At 33.5% G+C, this 22,833-nt stretch overlaps 1 protein-coding gene across 1 annotated transcript in view; it reads right to left on the bottom strand.

Moving 5' to 3' along the window:
* Positions 1-22,833, bottom strand: part of GABBR2 (gamma-aminobutyric acid type B receptor subunit 2) — a 342,456-nt gene that overhangs the window by 200,373 nt on the left and 119,250 nt on the right. The window contains exons 5-7 of the mRNA XM_070939098.1: positions 22,170-22,235; positions 19,609-19,809; positions 16,817-17,053 (exon numbers count right to left, since the gene is read on the bottom strand). Coding sequence (XP_070795199.1) covers positions 16,817-17,053; positions 19,609-19,809; positions 22,170-22,235 — 504 coding nt within the window. The remainder of the gene's footprint in view (positions 1-16,816; positions 17,054-19,608; positions 19,810-22,169; positions 22,236-22,833) is intronic.

Below are 22,833 nucleotides of genomic sequence, written 5' to 3'. Positions count from 1 at the left end.
TTCTGACCAGTTCTGGAGAACTGGTAGCGGAAATTTTGAGTAGTTCGGAGAACCGGTAGTAAAAATTCTGACTGGCCCCACCCTCATCTATTCTCTGCCTACCAAGTCCCAGGTGATTGGGAGTAAATGGGGATTTTGCAGTATCCTTCCCCTGGAGTGGGGTGGGAATGAAGATTTTACAGTGTCTTTCCCCTGCCACACCCACCAAACCACAACCACAGAACCGGTAGTAAAAAATTTTGAAACCCACTACTGCTAATGCTCCTTTCTCCTGTTTTCCCTTCAACAACAATCTTGTGAGATGGATTGGGTGGAGAGAGAATGACTATCCTAAAGTCATTCAGCTGGCTTTCATGCTTAAGGCAGGGCTAGAACTCCACCATTTTCCAGTTTGTAGCCTGATGCCTTAGACCAGTGGTGGGTTTCAAATTTTTTTATTACCAGTTCTGTGGGTGGGGCTTGGTGGGCATGGCATGGCTTGGTGGGTGTGGCAGGGGAAGGATACTGTAAAATCTCCATTCCCACCCCAATCCAGGGGAAGGTTACTGCAATATCTCCATTTCCTCCAGATCAGCTGGGACTTGGGAGGCAGAGAATAGATGGGGGCGGGGCCAGTCAGAATTTTTAGTACCGGTTGTCCAAACTACTCAAAATTTCTGCTACCGATTCTCCAGAACTGGTCAGAACCTGCTGAAACCAGAACTGGTCAGAACCTGCTGAAATCCACCTCTGCCCTAGCCAATAGACTAGATCATGCTGACTCTTGGCCTTGATCTCCATGCTATGAGGGGTCATTTTGTTTTCTTGGCAGGCATCCATTTCACCAATTCACCAAAGCTGTGCCCCCAAATCGACCATTCTAGATTTATTCTAGATGCTAGGAACACATTAAAGAACTTATTCATCTTTTACATACAGTGACATATCCAATGCCTTATGGGCTAAGCTCCATGAGTTAATGTTTTGAATTGAACCTCAAATAGCAACATGGATGTAGCCAGCCATTACTTTACATTCTCTAGCTTTTCCAATATTCAATATATGAACTAAGATAAAATAAAAAGGGGATATCAACCTATTAAAGATAATAGAAAATTAATTTCATGTTATCTAAAGCAGCCTTTCATTAGATTATATGGATAGGACAATCAAATTCAATAATCTCCAGGCTGCAAAAGAACTATCAATTCTACCATCTTCACTTGACTACCTATAAAACAAAAGGCTAATAGCTAAGAGCTTCATTTAATTCCTCTGTAATGCCCAATCATGTAGAATTTCAGAAGAAGCAAGAGCCTTTGGCTAAATAAGCTGTGTAAGAGATACTTGAATTGACAAGCATTCAGAGGTAAATTATGCTCATGCCTAAATGTTGAAAAAAAGCCCAGCTTCATCAAAACTGAATTGATATAATACCATGAAAAGCCCAGTTTGTCTCTGGAGTGGATTTATCCACTGGTTTTAAATATGATTACTCATAATGCAAATTTTTCTTAGGTAACACATTCAGCATTATATCTATGACTTTAGATGTTTGATTTATATTTTATTGCATTAAGTGCAGATGTTTCTATGTCCCAATTAAGCAACCAATCCAGCTACATACAGCAAGTAGAAAAAATGGGATGACACTTCAGGTAAAAGATGAATGTCACAGCAAGATCAACTCAATGAAAGTAAGAATTTACTATGACTGATGTATTTATACATTGCTGGAAGAATAAAAAGTGATCTCAGAAAAGAAGGAAGGTCTTTGAGCAAGATGACAGAATTTGAAGCTCTTACACAAAATTAAGATCACACACTAGGACAGTGTTGGCAAACCTTTTCAGCACCGAGTGCCAAAACGGGAGCATGCATGCATGCGGGGGGATGCCGGAAACCGGATGAGCAGATCCCCGGAGCGCACATGCGGGAGCACCGTAAACTGTTAGAGCAGCTCCCCGGCGCGCATGTTCCGATTTCCAGCGCGCACATGTGCGCCGGCCACCTGATCTTCTGGTTTCTAGCGTGATGTGCATGTGAAGACTGGCTATTTATGCTTAGTAGCTGTTTCTTTTTGTGTTATTCAACTGTTACTATCCAATGTAGATCTTTTTTTCTTTGTATTTTGTTATTTTAATAATAAAATATTAAAGAAAAGTATTATGTCATTAAAAATAGAGACAATACCATTGCCAACAACCAGTTAATTGACAACTCCCAGGAAACTTCTAGTCTTCAACCAAGTCTACATCTGCATTCAAATTGGGTTCTGAAATTCTTTATTCCAGTCTATATTTTTATTCACTTTTCATGACATTTAAAAGACTAGTCTGATCCTCATTTACTTATTTATTTAAAACTTAAATTAAACCAGAGTTCTGACAAAGAAAGAAACTCAGATTTAATATTAACCAGCAAGAAAAGTCCATATACAACAGAAAGACCCAAAAAGAAAGGAGCACTTGCTCAGCCTCATTATGACCAGAAAGGGTTTTTAGATTCAACTACTGAATTATACTTTTGCTACTGCAAGTATCACTAACTTAGGGCTGTAGGCCATACTTTAAAACACAACACAATGCCAAATACAATTAAACATACTTTTTGAAGGATACTTATTAAACTTAGTTGTATTTGCCTTGATACAAGGAAGAAATGCACATGAAATAAACATGCTTTTATTTATTTTTTTATTTATTAGTTTGATTTATATGCCGCCCTTCTCCGGAGACTAAGGGCGGTTTACAATGCATTAAGCAATAGCCTTCATACTTTTATATATACCTGCTTAGTAGGGCTTTTTGGCCCCCCCAAGCAGTGTTCTATTTTATACAGAGTCAGCTTATTGCCCCCACAAACCGGGTCCATTTTATGGGTTGTTTTCTTACTTTGTAGGGAATTATAGATAAATGGGCAAGCAAGTAGTATTTTTTTCCCTGATCTGACAGAGCTGTTTGCACACAGACCTTTAAGCAAAGCTGGAATTGCACTGATATATTGCACGTTTATGATTTACTGTATGCTTTTGACACTGAAGAAATTGCATGGCCTTTTCTCATTAAAGTGGTTGCTTTCCTTTACAATATTTTCTTGAAGTGTTATGTATATTCTGAGAATGTATATAAATTAATAGTAGCATTTAATTCCCTCTATTTCATTAAAATTCTTCCCTGCTATATAAGTAAAGTCACAATTAGAGCATCTCTCTAAGAGGAAAAAGTATGTGTGTGCAGAGGAGGGGGTACTTCACCCCTGAAACAATGTCCATTGGACTTGAGATGCATTGATGTGTAAAGAATTACAATTCACTGAGCATTAAAACTGACAACAAGAGATATTTTGCAGGCTAAAAAAAACAACAAAAACTCAGTGGCAGTATTTTGTACAGCCAAGAAACAATGCAAAGAAAGATATTTTATTGTTTATAATAAATCTCTGTTCTTTTCTTTCAGAAGACGTTGAATTTAAAGACAGTGAAGTAAAACATTACAAAAGGTAATTTATTATTAAATATATTCCACTTCTTAGAGTTATTCAATGCACTACTTGCACCTCAATATTACTTTGCTAATCTGTATACTGAAATAAACCAACTGTAGATATGATATGAAATGAAATTTCTGTTAGAAACAAAAGAATTTATGAATCAAAGCCAGAAAATATTCTGTTCAAAGCAGAAAATATGAGTGTAAAAAAACTATATAAATAGAGAAGAAAAAAGAACCCTGAAAACTGATGATCTTGAATACTAATGGTAAACTTTTTCCCAATTGCAAATAAGAACACCAGCTTCATTCCCTCACACACTTCTTTCCTTTTTAGAAATTAAAAGTTTAGAGGGTCACATTCTTCTACTGCATTGGTGATTGCAACAGTCTTAGCCCAAAGTTGCCTCGAACTATGAGATGGGTAGCATATAAATTTAATATAAATAAATAAATAAATAAATAAATGTCTTACCTTAACAGATTTATAACAGGATCTACACTCCCTTTGGGTTGTTCGATTTCCCTTAGACTGGAAAAAAATTAGCTTTCCTTGTGTACCTTCTTTTTCAGTCCCTCCTTTTTTTTCTTTTCTTTTCCAACCACTCCATGTCCTCTTCTAGTTTCAGCTCTTCTAGCTGCAAGGTAATCATCTGGGAACACTGCCTTAATTCCTGCATCTGGATAACACACTTGTATCCAAAACCAAATAGGACCAGGAAGGAATGTAGGAATTGTTCCAAAACAATTTCCTCCGTATATCCTCCATATTCTGTCCCTCTGGCTGTAACCATTTTCTAATTAAGTCTGCTACTCTTGCTCAAAGTTCTCTTAATCTTTCCTGTATGTGCTACTTATATTCCAGGAATTTCTGCTTGTAATTGTACTTTACAACTTCGTAATGATAGAGGATCTCCTCTTTTACTGTCTTGTAATCCACCACCTTTTGATCATGAAGACTTGTTTATACCTTTAAAGCCTTTCCTGTCCAACATGGGGCTAATCTAGTCACCTAATGCTCTCTCAGACATTTACATGACACTGTTACTTGTTCAAAATAGTGAGGTCTATGACCTCATTCTTACTGAATTTATGTATTTTATATCCCTAATCCAGGGAGCATTTCTTTTTTTTAAAGATAAAGCTATGCTCAAAATTAAGCTAGAGCTAGCCAAACATGGAGAATCTTGTCCAGTGGTTTCTATGTTATTGAGAGGGGAAATTAGCTCTTTAAACTCCATCCTCCAAACCTCTCTCAGTTCAACCAATGCAAGCTTGCTTTCACATTCATTTTCTTCTTCATATTCTTCCATTTGCTGTTCAACTGCTGCCTTTGCCTTTTCTTCTTCTAACTGCTGGTGCCTGGACATGTTTGTGATGCCAGGGAACTAGAATATAGATACCAAACACTGATTCCTGCTTGGCTTCTTATCACACACCTATTAGCATGTGTTGCTCATCCTCTGCAATCTTGGATCCCACTGCTATCACCACCAGTGAGGTTTCTTTGTTTTCCGAGGACTGGACACACCACAGCATAGAAGACAACAAACAAAATACTGTAATTTAGCACACACCTTCTCGCCTTGGGTTAACTATACCCTCATATCATGTAACTAAGTGGTTAGCCCTTATAATAAATAAAAACCTTGAAGTCTGTAAAGAGTCATACAACCTTTGCCTTCTTCCAAAAGTTCTTGCACTGGTTGGGTGTCTCAGTGTGATTCCTCCTTTCCTTTGCTGGCCAGCTCCAGGCCAAGCTCTAAGTCTAGCTCCAGGCAGGGATGACATCATAATGGGCAGTTTACCATAGCTTCTGGTGCTGGCAGTTGACTGATAGCTCTCTTGCTTACTGGTAATAGTCATACATTCCAGATGTCATTTTCCACTTCCTCATTTGCTTCTTATCACCTACTTTTTCTTTCCCATACATGCACACTTTTGTAGATGAAGGCTCTGGGTGGGGTGAAGCTATTTTTTCTAGAAATTTTACTTTTTTACAAAAAGAATAAGAGGACTTTTACAACTTGGCATCAAGGACTAAGTCTTCAGAGAAATGGAGATCATATACAGTATTCTTTTGTGCGTGTGTAATGCCTAGCTTTTCTCTTATCTCCATTTATAGCACTCATTTTATAGTAACATAATACATTCCATCTTCCTTGCAGTTTAAATAGCTGTCACCTGTATTTACCTTGATTTGTCTTTTTATTTTGAAGATCCACATGCAGTGATCTTTTCCCCATATGCAGGAATTGATGTATGTCTTTTGTTCTGAACAACTACAGATGGCTTATTTGGAAGAATAGATCAAAGCAAAGCAAACAATAGGGAAAAATGGAATTCAATGAATGAGGTAAGTCATATAACAGAAGTGCACTAGAAATTATAATATAGATTTCATAATGTGTCCAAAAATTACACATAAACTCATGTTTCAAAAAAAGTAAGTGTGCTTTTGAAGATGGGGTAAAAGACCTACTTTTCTTCAAGTCAATGCTTAATTTGTCACTGATTGGATGAGATCTTTTTATTTTATTTTTTAAAAAATCTATATTTACTGCCCCTTTCCACCCAGCACGGGTAAGCAAAGCATAACACCTGATCACTAATTCCATCCAGATGACAAAGCAAAGTAGATCCAAGCTGAGGTCCATTTTCAGCCATGGAATTTCACTGGGTAATTTTGGTCTACCAAACTGATTTAATATGGTGACTGTAAGAGAGAAAACGGAATAAAGTGAAGAATATGTACTGTTGGAAAGATAGGATATAAATCTGTCCAGAGTTTTGTTTCTTAAGATGGGCATGCATATAAGTCTTTCAAATAAATAAATAAATCTATATTCTTCAGTATAAGTCTTTACTCTCTGAAAGACTCCTCAGGTGGCTTTTTATTTCAGTTCCCCATAATTAGTGCTACTAAACAGGCTTACACAATTCATTATCTACCACATTGCAAACAGACTACAAGTTACACAGTAAATAATTTTTTCCTGCCACTGTGGACTGCAAAAACATGAGTGATCTAAAACATCTGTCAGGTCTCATTACATAGTTCTTGAGTAGCATTCCATTTGATGAGTTAACTGAAAATGTTTTTTCAAACCTACTATATAAGAAGGGTGATTCAAGAGCTATCTTTATTTATTGTAGCATCTGCAGCCACTTAATATAGCACAGAAAAAAGGAGTATCCATTGCTAAAGAAGAGAACAAAAGATAAAGTGAAACAAAATTTGCATAAAAATTAACCATGATTTAAACAGAAATACAATAAGTATTGACAAATAGAACTGAATATTCTCAAAATGAAAATTTGATTTTTAAAATTTATTTCTAATTCTAAAAGATACTAAAGCAATATTTTTGAATGTATAACCATTAGATGCAGTTTTAAAAAATGAAATCATACAAATTATTCAAATTGGCATACATTTTTAAGGCCAATTCATGAAACAAACTGAATTCAAATTCTGTCTGTTCTTGCAAAAGGCTTTAATGTCTAGTTTAGAGGACAGAACATAAAAAAAGAATGTAAGAAGCAGCAAAAGAAAAATCCTGATGTTTCTTAACTCTAAAAGAACTCCCAGTATGTTTCCTAGAAGCTCCAATCCAGGTTTCCTGTACTTTCTCTTTTCATATACACACCTACATTGTGTGTGTGTGTGTGTGTGTGTGTGTGTGTGTGTGTGTGTGTGTGAGAGAGAGAGAGAGAGAGAGAGAGAGAGAGAGAGAGAGAGAGAGAGAGAGAGAGAGAGACATACTTTAAAAAGTAAATAACCAGATTTGTAGACCAGCATGATACAAAGGGGTGAATCTTTATTCAATATTGCTTCTGACATCCAGAGCCATAGTTCTAAATTTAAATAAGTAGATGATTGTAGTCCAAGTTTGATTTTAAGGAAAGGAAACGGGGGAAAGGTAATCTAGGATGTGAGAGAGAATCATGAGAACAGTGCAAATATTAAATTGATTTGTCACCACATTTCTTCTCAGGTTAATTTGCTTGCTGAAAAAGGGATGCTGAAGCATAAAATCATTAATGGAAAAGATTGGAACTGAACGCCCAGTGTTGCCTTTGTACATAAGATATGATCAAAGCAGTTTGTTTTTTTGGTCACTTTGTTCTTAGAAAAATTGATGTTCCTTTACTTGCTATCCCACCAGCTCCACGGTTATAAGCATTTTATAAATGGGCAACCCTATTCATGGCACTCAAAACAATGCGCTGAAAAGCCAAAGCATTTGAGGACCCCAACTTTAGACTCAAAAGGTTGCAAACCTATTCACACTGCCTTAGAAAAAGCAATGCTTCACTTCTGAATAGAGATATACAGAACATACATTTTTGTTGTTTCTGAGACATTTTTTCATAACACTTGAGCTGAACAAAATAAAATAAAGCAGCACACCAGTGTGCAGCTGCAGTAAAAATAACAAACAAGGCAAATTCCATTCAAGGATAAGAAATCCAAATAAAACTTTCAGGGTATCAATGTTTTTTATGGTAAGATCATATTTGGAACACTATACAATTCCGGTTGCCACCTCTCTAAAAGGACATAATAGAGATGGTAAATATGCAAATACAACATTATGGTAAAAAGTTAATATTATAAATAGCTTGTCCCCAGATTGAGGCTTCCTCATCTACAGCAACTAACTGGAATACAAAATTACTGGAAAAACTAATTAAGAGCCAGATGTGTGAATAATTAAAGATAGGTTCAAGTCCCAGAAAGCTGTGCAATCTAACAATTTTTTAAGGTACTGATTCAGAGTCATATACTGCTGTCAGTCTAAGCATCATCAACATTAAAAATTCCATTTTTAAAGGGTAAATTAGAAACCAAACATTAAAGAGGAGAAATCTAAAAATAGACACCAAAATTCACCAGCTAACCATTCTATCTTCTACAGTACATTGACACCTAATAACAGATTGCAGGCAGTATAACTAATGTATTTAAAACATCACTCACGGACTGGGGAAGATAAATAGACTTAATATATGTGGTCTGAACCAGAAGGGATTCGCATTTCAAAGGAAACACTGTTTTAACTGAGATCACCAAATGCAGAAAAACAAACATTTTGTTTGCATACCATCATCTACTGATCCTGTCTACACATTATGTTGCATTATATGACCATATGTAATCTTTGAATTTCTGAAAGACAGATAAATGGGCTAAAGAGCCTTGGTAGCACAGTGGACTAATGCACTGTTATTAACATCTGCTGCTTGCAATTACTGCAAGTTCAAATCCCACCAGGCTCAAGGTTGACTCAGCCTTCCATCTTTTCAAAGGTAGGTAAAATGAGGAGCCAGATTGTGGGGGCAATAAGCTGACTTTGTATAAATATACAAAAGTATGAAGGCTATTGTTTGGCGCATTGTGAGCCGCCCTGAGTCTCCAAAGAAAGGCGGCATATAAATTAAAGCAAAAAAAAAAAAAACATCACACACATCCAGTCCAGATTGTTTCAATGTACTATACAATGACATCATCTACAAATCAGTTACATGCCAAATCAAAACCTCTGGCTGCTCTCCAGAAAATAGTTTTTTCTTCTCGATCTTGTCTTTTGATTTCTTTATCACTTAAAAATGGTGATATTCACAAAATCCCTGAAAGTGGTGTGCTCACTATAGCTAACAAGAAGGTGAAGGACAAACAGGCTGAGTTTACTCTCTGCTGGATGGATTTGGCAATCCAACATATTATTGAGAGGCAGAACTTACTGAGAAAGCTTAGCGGAGAGGTCAGGAACACAATCACCCCTTCATTGATAGACAGGAAAATGTGGGGGCCCACAGACATAAGCACATAAATATGTATCTGCTTCCATACTCATAGTACTGTTATACTTGTCCCCACTCTTCCAACTATTCTAAGTAGAGTCACCGAGGAGAAATAGTATTGAGGCTTGTTTTACTCATGGCAATCTGCTTGCACAGTGCTTTCAGATTGCTGGATCAAACTATATTTTAGTGACCAAAGATCTAATCCAGTTTAACATGCAGTAGTATAATCTGGCAAGCGTGATTTATTGTAGCAGTGCAACTTTCTTGACAAGAATGTTTGCATTGCTTTGCACATATGGTCTTCAGTTTACTACTTGTTGAAATGTCCCAATGCTTATGCAAAAAGAGAAAATAAGAATGAAAGGTTTGTAATACAGTCTTTCCAATTTATACCAATTCAGGTAACTGGTAGAAGTTTAAATAGTAGATGTCTTACTATATAAATTGAAGGAAAATTTTAAACTCCTTATTTTTGCAAAACTAGCATTTCATGGGTAGAAATATGGTTGTTTTTTCTGGATTTATTAACTGGAAATTTTGACTACTTTAATTATTACATTGATCTAGTTGGCATTTCATGGGTAGAACTATGGGTTTTTTTCTAGATTTAGTAACTGGAAATTTTGACTCCTTTAATTATTACATTGATCTAGTTGGCAGATTGGTGAATCCAAATTGGTGGATTTTAGCTGATTTTGGAAAGCTTAACAGGATGTTAGATAGAAAAGGCAAAGAAACATTTTGGAAAAAGGCAACCACTTCTAAATTCATAAAACTCATGGATGTCATCAAAGATTGAGCTAACTCAATAAATTTTTTACAGTACCATAACACTTATTTCTTAATCTTAAATCACATATCTCAACTATTACCATCTTATAAAAAGTTTATAAGTAAATAGAATATATAACATTTTGTTAAAGATGAGAAAAAATTGAACAAATTTATGACTGGATCAATGCTCTGTTCTGAAAAGATGTATTGTATGTTTATTTGTATGTTTAAAAAAATAAAAACAAATAAAAAAATTGCAAAAAAAGGTAATTTTTTACATTACATTGGTATAATCATTTTCTCCTAATATTTGTTTTTAAAGCAGAACTGTTGGTAGCTTAATAAACTTTCATAAAATTAATGAATCTTAACCAGAATTAGACAAATAGCAACAACTGTAAAACAGGAATACACTAAATTATTCTGGATACAATATGAAAATAATACCTAAAGCTTATTTTAACAAGCATTTAAAATGTAATAATTGTTCCTGATACTGTTTTTAGAACTGTAACTTAATTAACTCTATGACAAATATTGCATTTTAATTGTGTTTTTAAAAACTTTCTGGCTTCTTTCTACCCCAAAAATACTCAAAGAAACTAATTCCTGTGGACAAAGTTAAATGATAGGCATCTGTGGTAAATTAAATCAAAATGGGCCACTTTGGAACCTCTGAAATGTGGTCAGATTCAAGCAAGCTGTCCTCAAAATTTTGAACTTCTTTTGGAAAGGCATCCCTACTCTTATCTATTTATTTTTTTAAATTAAGAGTTAAATAATTCAAACAAACATTCTCCATAGTGGAAATGGTCATGCATAGAAAGAGAGAGGCTAAATGTAGTTTTGTAGCTAGTAGGAAAGATCTTCCAACTGGAAATTATTTACTAGGCTTTTTCCACTTCAGTGCAAAGGTGGCTGAAGTAACCTACCATAAACTGAAATTTTCAGTTCAGTACATCTCTCTATTGGATCTTCCATAAGCAGAGTAATTTCAAACAGAATTTCAGGTAGACAAGAATCAAAATCCTCCATAAATATCTAGTTCCTAATCTATTTCTCTGGAACTCCCATACATTGCAAATGGCAATAGAAGGGCAAAGAGGAGCGGAGAAAATCCGTTGTCATTTGATATAATGCTGGAGTGAGGAGAAGAGAGAGGAAAGTATTGGATTTTGTGAATAACATTTCTATTTGAAATCAGTTTTACCTTTACAATTAGATCAGGACTGGTTGTCGCACCCACAGTGTGATGAAAACAATTAAGAGAGAATTCCTAATTTCACCATTTCTTCTACCTTATTGCTACCTTGTCTCTCATTCTCAACAAAGGTATAATATTTTGTGAGTTGTCTCAGCAACTCAATGAGAAAACCAGTAAGTTAACCTCTGTAGTTTTGCTTCAGTCCTTCAAACCACATAAAGAATAGGATATTTAATATGAAAATTGGCATACAGATTCCTTGAAAATCAGGATTGTCCTCAAAACAAATGTCATCACAATCTGTCTACAAATGAACAAGCTATCAATAATTCTTTGAAAAATCAGATTTTAAAGAAGCATAGCTTGAAATCCCCTGCTATGATTTTTATTCATTCATTCAATCAATCAATCAATTTTTATAGCTATCCATCTCAGCCAAGTGACTTTGGGTGGTTTACCATTCTAATTTATGATAAAAGTTTCAATTTATCTAGTCTAGTTTTTTGGAAAATTTATTCAATTCCAGTGAAAATCAAAAAGTTATGGATTTAAAAAAAACTTTAAAACTAATTTCTTTGTAGTCGCCAGTCAATAAATCAATGTAAACGCTGCATTCTTTGTCAACTTGCATTTTTGCAACTCACCTGCTCAGAAGGATCAATGTCTGTTATAATGCTACTACTAATGTTACTAAATATCAACTTGGTGATTACTCATTATCCTTAATAGAGGAACTCAGCTAGCAAATAAAGCAGATCTTGTATATCTGAAATATCAAAGCAGTTTCTAAATCCTTTTTTCTATATATATTCCTTGTAAAAACTGTGTTGAAGTCTAAGAGAAGAACATGAAAGGACAAGGATTTTTACCACCCCACTTCAACTAGCCTATCAGACTTGTATTAATGCTTTGATGTGAGTCATGGGAAGAAATCAACATTCTGGTTGTATTTTATCAACCAACATTTAATAATTATGGAACTATTACTGATTCTCTTTTTTAAACATAGAAAATTCCGTACCACAGATACAAATACAAATATATTTTATCACTGTATTCAATGATAAAAGAAGACAACCTTAACTACCCTCTAAAACTGAACTCAAAATATTTTTCACTAACAGCATGGATACATGCTTTAAACTGAGTACAGAATACTTCATATTTAGTGTTGTAATCCCATTAATGGAATGGCATCTGCTATTAGAAGAGATTTTCCTACAACAGCATCCTCTAAGCAGTTTTACTTTTATGTTAAGCTAGTGGTGACTTAACTGCCATTTATGTCCATTCAAATGCATTAATTTATTTTATAATATAATCTCCCCCCCCAAATCCCTTTTCTTTTCCCGTTCTTCATCTCCTATTTATTTTCAGTGATGATCAATGATCAATCATGATCATGATAATTACTGCATGAATACTATATGATATTTAATATCTGATAGTATTCTACTAAGACTGAAATAATACAAATGGCTCTACATCCAGGCTTGAAGTTAGGTTATTTGTTGAGTCCCTGGTGGTTTGTTTTTGAAAGCCACCTGTGATTTGCTGTAGGAATACTAGCTTTTGTCTATTTCCCTTTTTAATTGTGCAAGCTTCCCAGAATCATTTGAGAGTCAGGTGGTCTTCCAAATTCAACTAACAAAGTAAGTTGCTTTTACTAAGAGACCACTTAATGTTGTTTAAGGCACTTGTTTGTGAATTTAAAATCATACTTCTGTTTTGCATTTAATATCTTGATTTATTCCTCACAATATTGATCATGGCAATATTCAAGGTTATTGTCAAGATTTAACATCTAGCACACAATATACAATACTGAATTAATATTCACAAAGTGTGCTAGCAGGAACCTTAATACTTTCCTCATTTATCTTTTAAAACAATTTCTGACTTTCAGCTAGATATTTAATTTTCTTTTTAGTCTTATGGCAATGACATTCCTAAATCAATTATTTAGTCAGTTTTTTTAAAAAAAATTAGGAAATACAACAGGTATTTGTAAACTGGTTGTTAATTCATCCATTCAGTCCAGAAGACATTCAAAGTAGCTAACAACAATAATTTTAACATCATACAGATTTTCATAAAATTTATAGAATTAACAATGGGCTAAATGATTGTCAAATGATAATTTCATCGCAAACCAGCTTGCAAAATTTGTTCCATATTTGTAACAAAGATGTATATGCAGTAGTTAATAAATTAAAGGTCTTTCATACCTTTATATTATTATAAATATAAATATTATATCAGATTATAAAGACATGAAAGCCAAGGCTATGTGCATCTGAATTTTAAACTCCAATGATCCAAGGAATAAAGAACTACTCAATAAGTTCAAATTTGTTTATAGTAATCATTACTTCTACTTCTGAATATTATTAATTGTGATTTAGTAAAGAAGAAATACACCTGATAATATGCTGTATATTCCAGCCAAAAACCATTTGTTATTAAATTAGGATATGTAAATAAATACTTCAATCTATGTCATGAATTGCAAACTAACAAACCAATGTTTGCACTAAATGTAATCAAAACAGCAACATATACTCAATGGTTTTGTAGCCAATCCTAGCTCTCTAAGAAATTGGTCCATATGAGGTAACACATGTTTATTACCATGCATTATATAAATTTAACATGTAAAGTATTAATAGTTATTTCTTTCTGTTCTGCAGATGATAGTATCTTTGGCATAGCGTGTTTCTATTATTTTAGGCATAAATTTCTCAGAGCTTTTGATGCACTCTAATGCAATAAGGATTTCTTTATGGGTTCTGCAGAATATTTTTTCTCCACGATTACACAAGTCACTGCCAGGCTAATAGCTTTTCATTCATTAACAAAACACACAGAGAAGGCATAGTGGATGCATAAAACATTTCAATATTCCTAATAGTTCTTGAACTTCAGGCAATCCTTGAGCACCGAAATATAAAATGTTTGGTTAGCAAATGATTTAACTGAAGAGATTGTTGCAGTGCTCAGAGAGACAAATCAAGGAATTACTTTATGGATAGAAAAGTCTCAGCATAAGTGGGAAAATCTGTAAAGTTTCCAGATGTCCTTATTTTAAATCATAACATTTATGTTCATTGTGTGAAGCAGGATTAATCTGCTACTCCCCATACAAGATTGTTACCAGAAAGAAGGCAAGAAATTTAAATTTTAGCAGGGAATAATTCAACATGCTAAAAGTGAGCAGAGTTTTTAGATAAATGCTGGTTGTGTAGTTCCTTCTAAATGTATTTTTTAGCAACAGAATTGCTAGCATTTGCCATTGACTTCAGATATTTTTTACAGTATTATAAAATTTTTTGGGGGGAATATGATGTGATTTGTGCTGATCTTTCTGATAATGACCATCTGCCTAAATAATCTCTCTAATAAACATCATATTACAATCTCTAAATTAATCAGAATGATGGGAGAATCTGAGCGTAGTTAAGAATGTTGGAAGTCTCATTTTGCCAGATGGAGTAGGCAGAATTTGTAGTACCGTATATAATGCTCTACCATTTAGAGTAGCTAATCACAGTAGCCAGAATTTCAGTATTCTTGAATTGTATCTTCAACTCTAAGCAGAACATTGATATATGATCCCTGCCTATTACCACATTCAAACTACAGAGAAAAACAGGATTCCTCTTATAGCCACTATCACAGCTATGGGAGACCAACAGAATTGAGGGATACTTGTTAAGTATTTATGGTTGGTCACACAGTCAGCCAGATGTTTAGACTGGATTTGGCACCCCTCGAATCCTTCCCCAGGTCCTGGGATAGGCAATTTTTGTAGTTTGATGGAGTTAAAATTATTGTCACAGCATGGAAAGCTGACTTTTGCAACTGAATGACAGTTATTTTGTCAATGCTGATGGTGTTTTTATTACTTGCAATGCAATCAATCAAATTTCATATTTATTAGGATTAATTCCTAATTAAGGCTTGGAAGTTCATCTTTTGTATTATAGTTTACCATGCTGCATCTACTGTTGGTTGCCCTATGCTTCAAGTTAGTTTTTCCTTGACCTCTCATTAGGAAACGCAGTCTCAGCTTGAAAATTATGCAAAATATCCTATTCTAAATATCCTAGATATTCTAGATATATAAATATATATTTATAAATATAAATATATATCTATATATTTTTTAGGTCAAGCACTTCTGGAAACCCTCTGCTACTGTATATGAGCAAAAACATATCTCTACAGATGTTCTTTGTGTAATCAGACAAAAAGCCAAGATGAAAAAATTGCTCTGAATTATTCTTTATCTCTATGTAGTCTACAAAAGATTTCTTGCACATTTTAAAACAGATGCACTTCCTGACTGACCTTTACAAGGCACCAAACTGGGAAACCCATAAAATATTTACATCCCTTCTGCTTCACAAGCTTATCATGTATCATAAACATTGTTCATATTTAACTTTCCTTTTGGCTAGCTCTACAAAATATAATTCTTCTGTACACTAAATGCCCTGCTTAAAAAAACAACAAAAGAATAGATTCAAAAGTTCATAGCTAATGATATTTTACCTTAAATTTGTTACATTTAGCCATATCAAGTTGGCTGTAGGTTTTTCACTTCCTTACTTAATCTTCATTAATGTTTTACATTTGTGATCACATATATAACTAGAAATAAATCTAATAATGGTGAAGCAGTTAGGTCAAGAGAGGAATGGAACCAAAATAAATTGTAAGTATTTGTAAAGTATTTATGCCCCTGCTGATATCAAGAGTTATTTGTTAAGGTGGGTGACTATATAAAATTCATAAGTAAATGTATAAGACTCAGAGATGAATACAGAATTTCCTAAAAGAGAATTTACAAAAGCACTCCTGTCTAAATACATCCAAGTCTAGTTAAATTGACTTGCATAATCAAAATAGCATAAAATAGAGTAAGATTCACTAAGAACTGTTCCCCATCAGATTGCTAAAATCTATTGCCTACTGCAAAATTCTACCTATTCTCCCCTAAGTAGGAAGCTTTAATCAATCGTGGCTCCATTAGTAGTGTTTAATATTTTTTCAATTTTTTTTTCAATTTCTACTATGTTAGACATACAGTATTTCTGTTACACATAATACAAAATGATCTTATAGATCTATTTTATGCTTAATGGAAATTAGATTAAACAGCAATTCAGAGATTTACTGCTTCAGATTGAGCAGCATCTGCCTAATTCTATATCTATTTATCTATCTATCTATTAAAATCACAGTTTTCTGCAACTTTAAAAACTATTTAAGAAAAACATTCTAATTCCCTCTCATACTTCCACATTGAAATTCTCAGGGAAGTTCCAAGTTCTTTCTGCATATTCACCAGTCCAATCTTCTTTATTATTAGCTCTGCTGCAGTCCTAAACTCTCAGTTCAACTTCATGTTCCAAGCTCTTAATCTGTTCCTTCTTCCTGCTTGCAGAACATCATCCTATAGTAAATGTGCTGTTTTCCTTTTAATAATATATTAATTATTGTTGAGAAAAAATAAAGTTATGAACTTTAAATAAAAGAAATTAGGCAAGCTTACCGTTACACCAAAGAAGCTGGTCTGATTCATTGCATCCAAGAAAATCTTTCCAAGTTCTTTGTTGGTATAGTTAAAGTCTTCAATTTTTTGGTTTCTGTTGGTGGCATTAAGAATCTTCATTGCCTGCTGCAGTGTTTTGGCAATTACCCATATTCCATCATAAGCAAAGCCATGGAACTTACTTGGCTCAACATTTCCACGCCTTTGATCATATTCCTCTTCATACTGCTGTGGCGTCTGTAGAAAGAATGTGAAAAGTGATTCACTTTTAGTATACTAAAAAGTCCATATTTCTTTTTTGAGTCTGAAAATGAAATTACAATTAAAATCTTTGTAAATTCTTTGAAGTTATATGAATCTCAAGAAAGATAATTAGAGGGGAAATACAAGGTGAGGGAAATGCAATATTTTATTTTTTATATAAATGCACTATTTTACTATTTTGTATGGTACCACCAAAAGCATACACATTATAACTAGTTACACTCCAAACTTAACAGAGGGGATAAAATATACAAGAGAAAGAGATGGAATTAGGGAACTACATGTGTGCATTTCAGGTATAGTTATACTATGATATTGGAACTAAAAGGGTGAATTTTGCATAAGATACTTATAAGTATTTTTCACTAGTGTCAAAAAACATGATATTATTCTCTTTGCCAAAGATTCAGTTCACAACTAAGCATTTTTATTATGTATGAATACATTTTCCCACTGTAATATTCAACAAATATATTTTTAAGAATTTTTTTTCTTTTTTTAGCTGGTAAAGCACACCTGTCTGAATTAAGACAGATTTACACTGTCAAATATCCCATATTTATCTAAAATAGCAAGCTACTCATACAGATTCAAATGTCTAGTTTTCTTCCTTATCAATTGTATAAAATAAAATTGCTTTCAGAGCTGGTTTAGACATTATATCTCATGGAATAGTTGCATAGTAATTCATGAGATCAAACTGCAGTAAAACAATATGCTGCTAATAACAATAAAAAGTAGCAGTTTATATGAGTCAAAATTTATATTTTGGCTTTCTTCCTTTTCAGTGTTATCACAGAGTTTTCTATGATTTGCTTTTACCTTTGAATTACCCCAAATTACACATAAAATAAATTATAAGTTCCAGATTTTAAAGGAAGCCTGAGAAAGAAATTCAAAATAGCCACAGCTTGATTTTTTTAATATATATCACGACAGGGAGAAATTTGGGAAGATTTTTAAAGAGGATGTTATTATACCTTACTACAATAGACTAGCATTTTCAGAATATTTGTGATGTACGTGTATTGACCTGGGATACTTCAAAGAGCGGAACTATGTTACATTAGATTCTATAACTGTTAGTAAGCAATACTCTTCTCAGATAAGTAGGCAAACACCATTTTTAAATTCTTTGTTATAGACAGCAGCTGTTGACATGGGCATCAGCTTCTCCTTGAAAGATTGGTAACCTTAGGGATCCTATTATGGTGACTACAGTAAAAAGTAAACTACATTGTTCATAATACAGATTAATTTTTTTCTCCAAACTATAGGACTGCACAATTGTAAGCCATTACGTCTGCTGTTAGATAATTTTACACAATTTATTGAGTCTTTACTTTCCTGGGCTTTATATTTTTATGTTTTTTAGAGCTTAGTTGAAGGTGGAGACTTCTGGCAATAAGACTTGAACTTTTCTCAGAACTTAGCAGACAAAGATGTTCAGTTAAGTCTGCTTGTGGTAGCAGCCTAGCAATTATTCATTTTTTTAATAAGTCATTCCTACTATAAATCTGTAATACTGGTCATCCTTCAGAGAGTCTCACATTTTCATGTCAATTCAGTAAGTGGACACTACTGGACATTCTAAATAGTATTCATTATATTAAATATGAAATGAATAAGATCTTCATTATGTTGTTTTGGACATTACTAGCCTGATGAAATTCATTGACAAAACTGAGTTTAAAATAATTGTTTATTTTTATTAAGATCTTATAGTGCGGACAAAGGTACAAACGTAAGTCCGCTATTCATCTTTTTTTCCCCTTATAAATTTTGTAGTTCCTCTATTTTTCTATTTGGAAATATTCCCCCGTTTCTATTGCTAAGAAAATTGTCCTATCACTCTCCCCATTCCAACACTTCAAGCACATGGGATTCCTTTATTGTTTAGCATATTTCAATAACTTAAAATCTCTTTACAGAAGCAGGCAATGTTCTTACATTGTTCTATTTATATGGAAAATTCCACTTAAGAAAAGTCTTGCAGAGCGGGTGCAGTAATATTATTGATAATCAGTATTATTAGTACTAATAATAATCTTAATTATTAATAGCTAACTCTTCACTTTTGTGCAGGGAATTGCTCTCTACAAAAATTGAAGTGTCTTATATCAATACAGAGAGTACACCTCTGTAGAGGTGTAGAGTTGACAGGCTTCTCGCTTTACACTTGAACAAAACAGTCCATCTCAGACTACTATACTTAAGCACTCCATACAGGTAATAGACAGTTATCTATCAGAAAATTGTATAATCTTTTATGTCTTATTTTATATATTTGATTTCTCCCAGCTCCCTTTCAATATCATCTCTCTAATTTATTGAAATATAATGCCAGCCCTGATATTCCTATTTGAAGAATCATGCCCAATTCTCATTTTTACATTTATATAGATAACTGTATATCAATTTTAGGCCTGGGTTGCAATGTATTATGGCAAGAAATCAATGCAGTAGAAATACAATATTTTTGATGGATTATTTCAAATGCCCAAACAGAATACAATAAACTAACTTACCCTTCCAGAAATGGTTTTTATTTGTTTCGAACTGAGAGGTTCAAAATCCACTCCAATGTAACCTTCCATTGCACCCAGAAGGTTTATACCAAGACAGTGTGATGAATTCAGCTTTGGAATAGCTTTTTCCCACCAAAAGCTCTGATACCACCCAGGAATTATCCATTGATACTTAGGGCCGAACATTTTTTCATTAAATGCCTACAGTAGAAATGTGAATGAAAAGAAGCAATTTTATTGGTGGAATGTAACAGACATACGACAAAAGTATTCTACAGATGTTTTGTGTTTTTAGCTTCAAAAGCTACTAACATTTATCTTAATATTATAAACCACAGCTTGGAAAAATAAATCTATCTATTTTCATATATCTATATACAATTCAAACTTGCTGGTAGAAAAGTAAAGGTCCAATTAATTGAATCCTGCTATAATACAAACACCTTTGCATTTAATGGGCTTAAAGGAGAAGCAAAGCTTTGACTGAAGATTGCTTTTATAAATAAAATGTCCAAAAAAGTTCAGAAACTTTATTTATTTGTTATTTAGGTTAAAATGCCATTTCAATTGTCAATTGTAGAGCCTTGGTAGTACAGTGGTCTAAGGCACCCTGTTATTAAGCTGGTTATTAAGACCAGCTGCCTGCAATTACTGCAGGTTCGAATCTCGCCAAGGCTCAAGGTTGACTCAGCCTTCCATCCTTTCTAAGGTAGGTAAATTGAGGACCCCGTTGTGGGGGCAATAAGCTGACTTTGTATAAATATACAAAAGGATGAAGGCTATTGCTGAGCACATTGTAAGCCGCCCTGAGTCTCCGGAGAAGGGCGGCATATAAATCAAATTTTAAAAAAAAAATTGTCTTGTCTAAGTAACTTTAAATGAGCGTTTAAAATTAGGAAAGTACAACATGGCATTTGTATCTTAATAAGTAATAACTACCATGGGACTCTAGTAGTAGAACCTCACCTATTCACCAAGTATGCTTTAATTCTATCTGCCATTCTGCAATATGATCTGGCCATTTATTTCTAGCTAAAGCTCTCTTGAAGCTGGGAGAGTTCAAAAGTGTTTTTGGCTGAATTAAAATATACTGGATGACATAGATTGTTTAAGAACAAGATGATGTAGTGGAACCTTGCAGATGTATTAACATACAAATATAGACTGTTGCAGTATCCCCATGGTCATGTAATCAAAATTTGAATGTTTGGCAACTGGTTCATATTTATGATGGTTGCAGTGTCTCAGGGTCATATGATTCCCTTTTGCAACCTTCTGACAAACAAGTCAATGGAGAAGTCAGATTCACTTAACACTTACCAATGAAATTTTGGGCTCAACTATGGTTGCAAGTTAAGGACTACCTCTACTGAAGTAGGAAAAGTAGAACTTTAGAATATTTAAACATTTTAATATTTATTTAAATTATTTTAAACTATCTTTCATGAAAAAAAATTTTTACACCAATTTAAAAATCAAATTCTGAAATTCTCGTTATTATAAAAGATTGTCAAGTTAATTTACATCAAACATATAGCTTCAACTTATTTACATCAGGTTGCAACTACTCTTGTTGCTGCATATTTGATGTAGCCTTCCTAACTGGTAAATCCTATTTCAAAATTAAAACCAAAATTAGGAAATAATTTAAACTCAGCTTGTTTGAAACCCAAGAGTTGTCCAGTTGTTTGATTTATCCAGACATAGGGTTTAATTTAGGGATACTTGGAATAAATTTCTACTGAGAATGTCATTATAAGATTTACAAAAAAGAAGAGTAACAGATAATTCCATTTATAATTAAATGGAAAGACTCATGTTAAACTTTTTAACAGCTATTCAACACTTTGTTAGAAATGACTGAATAATTTATTGAAATTATTTCCTACCTTTAAATCTGCTATGCCAGATTTAGACAGTAGTTCTATAAATTAGACAGATTTATATACAGTAATTATTCAATTACTGATGCAACTTTATTTAATTTTTCTTCCAATTTTCACATAGTGTTTGGCTTTTACCAAAATCTACAGACAGGAGCCCTGGTGGTGCAGTGATTAGAATGCAGTATTGCAGGCTAACTCTTCCCACAGCCAGGATTTTGATCCTGACAGAGTCAAGGTTGACTCAGCGTTCCATCCTTCTGAGGTCACTAAAATGTGGACCCAGATTGTTAGGGACAATTTGCTGACAGTTGCAAACTGCTCAGAGAGTGCTATAAAGCACTATGGAGTAGTATTTATGTCTAAATGCTATTGCTATATCAGATCAACTTTAACACCAGATTTCTCAACAAAAGCAGCATTGTATTCATATATATTAAATTCATTACGTCTTCACAATTCTAACTCTAACCATTTGGAATCTGCACTCAGATCAAGCAAAAATATTGCACTTATACATCAAACCAAGGAATTTTAAGGAAATTCTGCTACACTGTACAATATATGTTCCCAAAGGTGCTTATAAATATTAAACATTTAAATGAGTTAAGAAATGATTTATTTAATCATTGGGATATGTGACAAAACTTTTCTTTATCTCTTTTTTTCCCCACTTACACAACAGAATACTTTTGCTGCCATTTCCTCATTAAACTGGCCAAGGATAATTCTAACATCATTTCCCTGCAAGGGAAAAAAGAAGAGATATTAATTATAGACATTTTCATCCGTATTACTCAAAAGCTGTTGTACATAGCAAAAAAACCCACACATTTTCAATCAACAAATTTCCATGCTACATGTACCCTAGAGGGTGTAAATAAAGCAGTGAACTATTGCTGCGAAACAATAAAATTCATATATAATGTTTTCAATTATCTATGAAGTGCAGTGATTATAAATACAGACTGGTTTTCTTGCGTGATTATTACTGATGTGAGGCATAGAAATTATTATCACTGTAATCTTTATTAAAAAAAAATGCTTCAAAGCAGGCTATAGGACTATATCATTCATAGATGCTCTGAACCAGTGCAGTTTCATATACTAAATAACTAATAACTAACTAATAATCATGTGGGCACTAAATTTAACAGAGATGTGGAAAAGGATTATGTATTCATATTTTGTTAATGATACAATGCCAGGTTAATTACATAAATCTCTTCTTATGAAATTGAATCTAAGCACAGTCGTAATTGAAATTGTTGATAATTTGATATATACTATAAAAGAATATTTTGCATTTGCCTATTTAAAAGTACCAAAATGAATTATTTTT

Source organism: Pituophis catenifer, unplaced genomic scaffold (assembly GCF_029215685.1).
Source record: "Pituophis catenifer annectens isolate HBS135680 unplaced genomic scaffold, rPitCat1.0.hap2 SCAF_3, whole genome shotgun sequence".
Taxonomy (NCBI): domain Eukaryota; kingdom Metazoa; phylum Chordata; class Lepidosauria; order Squamata; family Colubridae; genus Pituophis; species Pituophis catenifer.
The sequence above is the reverse complement of the archived record's forward strand: the minus strand, read 5'-3'. Positions and strand labels throughout refer to the sequence as shown.